Consider the following 7713-nt stretch of genomic DNA (forward strand, 5'->3'; position numbering starts at 1 on the left):
AGAGTCAATTTGTTATACTGTTTTTGTGGCTTAAATTTCGGATCATGATATCGTAAAAGGTTTTATAAGCCGAGATTATATTGAATAAGATACAATAGTTTTTAGAATCCAATCAAATGAGCATTTCATCTTTCAATAATATGCTAATGATCAAAAAACATCATTTTCGGTTAAATTGTTGTTTTGTAGTTAAAATTTTATGTGTTTTAGATCATTTTTAGTAGGTGTTCTAATGTATGTTCTTCTAAAATCATTTTGATTCTTTTAGTATTTGTACTTATATATGATAAACTTTTAAAACTAATTTCAACTTTTTAAGTAATAAAAAAATTAAAGAAATTCAAGAGTCAGATTAGTTTGTAACTAACGAAAAAGTCAAACTGTTTTGTAGTTAATCAATAGTTAAAATAAATTTTGTTTAAAATCACAAAAAAATAAATAAATGTATATTGAAAAGATAATTAATAGGTGACAGAGATCATAACAATAGCTTTTAATAATTTTTTAAAAATTTCTTTTGAAATTTGATAAAAAAATATAAATGCCTTTATTTTAATTTGTTTGTTCTAGGAATCATGCGGATATATAGTTGTTGTTACCAACGATTCGTGTCATATGTGTTGATTTAAAAGTTTAAACAAACTGTATTAAGATATATGGTAAAATTAGTTTATTTTTATTCTCTTAAACTTTAGAATATTCTTTGGTTCAGTTTGGAATCTTGTTTTCATAGTTTTCTCATTATTTTTTCATTTAAAATATGCACGATATATAGCGGCATTATAGTTTTCCTAGATCATCTATGCCACAAATTCTCTGCACTCTATTTCTGAAACTAGGGGTCTACGAGGAAATGTGTTGATAAGATTGTTATAAATGGATACAATTAAATGTGGCCAGCTCTTATGATTTTTTTTCGTATGAGTATATAGTATATACTATACGATGGATTTTTAAGAAGAAAAATAACAAAAGGAAAATAATTTTGTTTCCCTCTCATTTTTTTAAGAATCGTGACGTAAATTTTGCATTTATTATATTTAGATAATTCAAGAAAAAATATCGTGATGTAAATTTTAGTATTCGTGAGATATAACAATTTCAAAAGCATACCACAATACGTATACGTACGGAGTACGGTTGATGTGCTAAAAAGCTAACTAAAAACTTTGATAATCTCGTGGACATTAGGCTAAACCTCCATAAGCCGTATTTTAAGTATATTTGTTAGTAACGATCATCACGTTATCTAGAATAATTTATTCGACGATAAATATAAAATGAATACATTAGTATCTATGCCAAAAAGCACATGTATAGAAGATTCCCTCTCTAGAAGCATATTTTATGCATGACATGCTAAAAATCGTAACTAAAAACTACGATAATCTCTTATTAAAAGTCATTTTTAGACCTAACTGCATTTTTAGTATTAATGCATCAACATTAACTGAAAAATGAATTCATTTTGACTCTGAATATAATAATTTAGTAGTTTCTTGATTTCGATAAAAACCACAATATATGTATATTGAGTGGTGTGTGTATGTGTTGTGGTTGTTGGAGACTGAACCATGATCGCTTTTTCAACACTTCTCCCTTCTCCTCGTCATTTCTCTCTTACATGCAAAAACACTGTTACAAATAAATCAAGAAAACAAACAAAATTGACATAATTAAGAAAAGATTATCAAAACAAATAGAGATAAAACTGAGTGATGGTAACTAGCGATCTCTCACTCTCCTCGTCACCAGTTACGTACTCTGTCTCTTCATCGGCTCCATCGCCTCCACGGTGGCTCGAGCTGTTGGGTCTTCACGTGAATTCAGCCCGCTGGCTTCCCACGATCAATGACCAATTAGAATGAACTTCGAACGTTTTGAGAACTCATATTCTAGAATTAGTGATGAAAACCAACAGGGCAGAGAAGTTATATTAACAGATGATGGTGACCTCTTTAAATAATTAGATAATATACAAAAATAAGATTATATATATAGTATTGGAATATAGAAGAGTCAAAGTCATCACTAAAAACAGTACGTTAGGCTATGCGAGTTGCATTTTAAAGCTTCATAAGTGCAATACCAATAGCAGTGTTCGCAACCATTTGGAATGAAGAAATAACAAACTTATTTTTAGCAATCAAGGTTTTTTCACAAGAGAAGTTTTCAACATTTGCTCCTTTTGTTAACATCATGGTTATTTACAATGTTTTGGTACATTCTAGTTGAAATTAGTATAATTTGTTAACATCATGTGAAAATTGTTGTTTGTAATTTAATTTTGTGTTTTTACATATTATTTTGAAGTAGGTATTCAAAAAATTTGGAAACAAAATTGTATTTATCCAAGAGCTTAGACACGTTTTTAATTACCTAAGAGTCAGACTGATTTGTAGTTATCCAATGGTTAAAGTAATTTTTTGTTACCCCCAACAAATTAAAATAAATATATATTACAAAATAGTTAATAGGTAACAGAGATGGTAACAGTAAGATGTCTTTTAAGAACTCTACTTACACCCTATAATATAGCTGGCTGTTAATGCAATCTTTTGAAAATTTGATTAAGAAAAAAAGAACGAATGCCTTTATTTTTGTTTATCTGTTCTAAAAATGAGGCAGATATTTAGGTGTAGCTGTTGTTAGTTGTTACCAAAACGATTCGATATAATAGACTGTATCAAATGCAAGATATATGGTAAAATTAGTTTATTTTTATTCTCTTAACCTTTAGAATAGTCCTTTGCTAGATTTGGATCTTGTTTTCATTTTTTCTTAACTAAAGGAGTTTTCTCTTTTATTTTATTTTAAACAATTTGCACGCTATACAGTGGCAACTAGTTTTCCAAAAGATCATTTGATACACGGGGTACGAGGAAATATGTTGATATTTTTATAAATGGATACAATTAAGTCTGAGTAGCTTTAATATTTTTGGTAAGATTATGACTCGAAAAAATTAGAGTATACAAAGAAATTGTAAATAACACAAAACAAGAGAAAAATAATAGGTTAAACTCACTAGCTCAATACACACGGTATCAACGACGGAGTCACGGTTACATTGTAAATATCTTAATTTAAATTGTAACCAGAATATGAAACGGTTACATTGTAAATATCATATTTAGCCAATTCAAGAAAAATATCTTGATGTAAATTTTAGTATTCTTGATGTATACAGCGATGCTAAAAAAGCTAACTAAATAAAAATTTAGATAATCTCGTGGACATTAGGCCTAAACTTTACGAGCCGAAATTTAAATATAAATTTTGTTAGCCAGTAAACGAATTACATATACACATTGAAACTTTTTGTTTATTTTTAGTCAAAGTAATTGGCCATATAAGCTATAAAATGTATTAAGATTGGTAAAAATATTTTAGAGTTCATATCGAAATATTTAATAGATTTATCCTAACATAAGTGTGAAAGAAAGATGTTGAACAAAGTTACCAAACTTTACCTTGATTTTCTTCTTTTTAAATAATATAGCGATTGAGTATAACATTAATTAATAGAAGATATAGTCATAGATTTTAGATAATAAATTTATAAATTTTTGATATATTTCCTTTTTAATTTTCTATTATGTAGAATATTCCTCTCTCTAAAAGCCAATATATCATATGAATGACATGCTAACAAATCCTAACTAAAACCTACGATAATCTCTAAGTAATCCTCTTTAGACCTAACCGTATTCTTAGTAACGGACTCAATGCAATGCATGCCATTAATTGAAAAAATGAATTTTTTTGACTCTGAATATATAATAATATATTGATTTCGATAAAAACCACAATATATATACCCGAGTGAGTGTGTGTATGTGTTGTGGGAGACTGAACCATCAACGCTTTTTCAACACTTCTTCTTCCTCCTCATTTCTCTCTTCCATGCAAAAACACAGTTTCAAATAAACTAAATAAAAACAAAAAAAAAATAGAGGTAATCAAGAAAAGATTATTAAAACACAAAGAGACAAAAATGAGTGATGGTCGAGTAAACGCGGATCAAGAACAAGAACAAAACCTGGTTAAACCAACGGGTAAGAGATCTCTCATTCTCCTCCTCACCACTTACTCTTCTCTCTTCGTCGGCTCCATCGCCTCGAGCCTCCTCGCCAAATACTACTTCGTCCACGGTGGCTCGAGCCGTTGGGTCTCCACGTGGGTTCAATCCGCTGGCTTCCCTCTCCTCCTCACCTTGATCTACTTCCCTCGCTACGTCTTCAAAACCACCACTCGCCGTCCTTTCACGCGCTTCACGCGCCGCCATCTCATCTTCTCCGTGTTGATCGGGTTTTTTCTCGGTGTCAACAACTTCCTCTTCTCATGGGGAACCTCGTACCTCCCTGTGTCCACGTCATCGCTTCTCCTCTCGACACAGCTCGTCTTCACTCTCATCTTGTCCGTGCTCATTGTGAAACAGAAGGTCACTTTCTCAAACCTCAACTGCGTTATTCTCTTGACGCTAAGCTCTGTTTTGTTGGCTCTCGGTTCGAGTAGCGATAAACCGGCCGGTTTAACTAAATCCAAGTATTACATCGGGTTTGCATCCACGATCGGAGCCGGTTTACTCTTCGCTCTATACCTCCCCGTGACGGAGAAGCTTTACCGCAGCGTCTATTGCTACGCGATGGTCATGGAGTTGCAGCTGATGATGGAGCTCTCCGCGACGGTTTTCGCCACTTTCGGTATGGCTTTCGACGGCGGGTTTAAAGAAATGGTTAACGAAGCTAACCATGTTTTCACCAAAGGACCCACGGTCTACTGGACGGTTGCGATTTTTGTCAACGTGGTGACGTGGCAGCTCTGTTTCGCTGCCACGTCAGGGATGGTTTACCTGACGTCAGGGATCACCGGAGGTATCTGCATGACGGCGTTGCTCGCGATGAATGTGATCGGAGGTGTTGTGGTTTACAGTGACGAGTTTGGTGGAGTCAAGATTGTCTCGACGGTGCTATGTATTTGGGGGTTCTCGAGTTACATCTACGGGATGTATACAAAGTCGAAGAAGGCGGAGTTGATGGAGAAGGAGAAGGGAGAATATTCCGGCGTAAAGACGTCGGAAGACGGCGGAGAGATGGAGGTGGAAATGGGTAATGTTAAAGATGACGTGGCGGCGGCGGATGATAGGGTTTGAAGATATCTGTGTGATTGAGACGGCCGTTATGATTATTATTATTAGGATGCCAACAAAAAAAAAGCGAGTAGTAGTATCTTTTTCATGTTCTATCTTTTTCTCACCTTAATTTTCTCCTTTGTTTTCGAGTAATGCATCTGATTTTGTTTGTTTGTTTTTTTTTTTTAAGCTGTTTTGTATTTCCTTTTCTGGTTATTTTGTTATGAATTATCATGTCAAGGACAAAACTAATTATGTGTACACTTTTGAAGTGTGGATTTGTTTTTTCCAGTTGTCGGTTGATAAAGTATTTGTATATTTCATCTACCGGTTTGATTGGTTGTATTAGATAGAGTAGTTTATTCCAGCTAATTTTTTTTTTTATAAAAAAATTGACACTCACCAATACACAAATGAGAGAAAAGATAAAAGTACAAAAAGAAAAATAAAAAAGGAAGAAATCTTAGGAAAATGTTTGTTCAAAATTTTTTTTTTCTTCTTATTACTCTTATAGTTTTACTTATATAGTCTTATGAGGATTAAATATANNGCCACGTCAGGGATGGTTTACCTGACGTCAGGGATCACCGGAGGTATCTGCATGACGGCGTTGCTCGCGATGAATGTGATCGGAGGTGTTGTGGTTTACAGTGACGAGTTTGGTGGAGTCAAGATTGTCTCGACGGTGCTATGTATTTGGGGGTTCTCGAGTTACATCTACGGGATGTATACAAAGTCGAAGAAGGCGGAGTTGATGGAGAAGGAGAAGGGAGAATATTCCGGCGTAAAGACGTCGGAAGACGGCGGAGAGATGGAGGTGGAAATGGGTAATGTTAAAGATGACGTGGCGGCGGCGGATGATAGGGTTTGAAGATATCTGTGTGATTGAGACGGCCGTTATGATTATTATTATTAGGATGCCAACAAAAAAAAAGCGAGTAGTAGTATCTTTTTCATGTTCTATCTTTTTCTCACCTTAATTTTCTCCTTTGTTTTCGAGTAATGCATCTGATTTTGTTTGTTTGTTTTTTTTTTTTAAGCTGTTTTGTATTTCCTTTTCTGGTTATTTTGTTATGAATTATCATGTCAAGGACAAAACTAATTATGTGTACACTTTTGAAGTGTGGATTTGTTTTTTCCAGTTGTCGGTTGATAAAGTATTTGTATATTTCATCTATGGGTTTGATTGGTTGTATTAGATAGAGTAGTTTATTCCAGCTAATTTTTTTTTTTATAAAAAAATTGACACTCACCAATACACAAATGAGAGAAAAGATAAAAGTACAAAAAGAAAAATAAAAAAGGAAGAAATCTTAGGAAAATGTTTGTTCAAAATTTTTTTTTTCTTCTTATTACTCTTATAGTTTTACTTATATAGTCTTATGAGGATTAAATATAGTGTACATTAAAATAAATGAATGTAAAAATTATCTAAACCAAAATTTATAGAGATTAAATCAATTTGTTTCTATCAAATATTGTATATGATCCATTTCATCACATAACAAAATAAAGTATGAAAATCAAAAACTCAAGATATTACCAGGAAAAAATTTGCTGGAGCTAGGACTATCGGTAGTAAATAATACTAAATACTCGTACCAAAGGTAGTTAAAGATTTATTCCCATCCTTGGTCTGTTTATCATATGAAGATATCTACAAATCCGTCAAGTTGGGCTGCTCATATCTGCTCTCATGGAAACGTAGGTCTTGTTCGGTCTTCAAATCATTGAAAAGAATCGTCGTTTTTGTTAAAAAGTGTTGTTATTGTTAAAAGAAATCAGATCGTCGCCGTCGTTTGCTCTATCACAGACACAGTCACATCGACTACTAAAGGAACGAACCAGTAATGGCCTCTGTTTTTATGACCAATTTATTTCCAGAGAAAATAACAATTCTCGAATGTTTTAGTAGTTAAATCAGCTATATTTTGTAGAGTACAAATATATAAAAGCATTTATACTTGTTATATTAAAAACATAGACAAGTATATATAATACGATAACTCCAAAAGAATACCAATTTTTATTATTAATAAAGCTATCTTCCTACGAATTTACTCTTAAAAAAATGTTATACTGAATAGAATTTTTCTTTCAATTTACATGGAGAATTTCTATGGGAACTAATATTTAAATCTATAACTATATATGTGAGAGTATGATTAAAATTGAAAATAATGAATGATAAACAATACAAATAACAAATAAATACATGTTACACCCAATAACGTAGCCAATAACATACATTAGCAATTTAAAATTAAATAAATATAAAACATACAAAACAACAAAAAAGGAATAAAAGCTGTGGTTTATGGGATACACAAACATACCGGAAAAAAAAAATGAAAGTGCTCACGATCTATAAGATTCCAATTAGACAAATATTAATGATAATCATGATGCTTAATTAGAGAGTGTTAAAAAAATGAATGGGTAAAATAAAGAAGAGACATGCTTAATGGTGATGATGCAGCTTGGCATTAACTGGGTGTTGTTTACGAACATTGTCTCCTTAATGCTCCTTTAGTTTTTGTATTTTTCTTTGAGCACTTTAAAATGAAAAAGATTGTTTT

At 32.3% G+C, this 7713-nt stretch overlaps 1 protein-coding gene across 1 annotated transcript; it reads left to right on the plus strand.

Moving 5' to 3' along the window:
* On the plus strand, positions 3820-5457 carry LOC104777124 (probable purine permease 4). The gene has a single exon (XM_010501334.2). The coding sequence runs from the start codon at positions 3998-4000 to the stop codon at positions 5153-5155; it is 1158 nt and encodes a 385-aa protein (XP_010499636.1). The 5' UTR covers positions 3820-3997; the 3' UTR covers positions 5156-5457.

Source organism: Camelina sativa, chromosome 3 (genome assembly GCF_000633955.1).
Source record: "Camelina sativa cultivar DH55 chromosome 3, Cs, whole genome shotgun sequence".
In the NCBI taxonomy this organism is placed as follows: Eukaryota; Viridiplantae; Streptophyta; class Magnoliopsida; order Brassicales; family Brassicaceae; genus Camelina; species Camelina sativa.

Bases quoted from the DNA above. Each gene is read 5' to 3' on its own strand.
- LOC104777124 (XM_010501334.2), top strand. From the start codon at position 3,998: ATGAGTGATGGTCGAGTAAACGCGGATCAAGAACAAGAACAAAACCTG.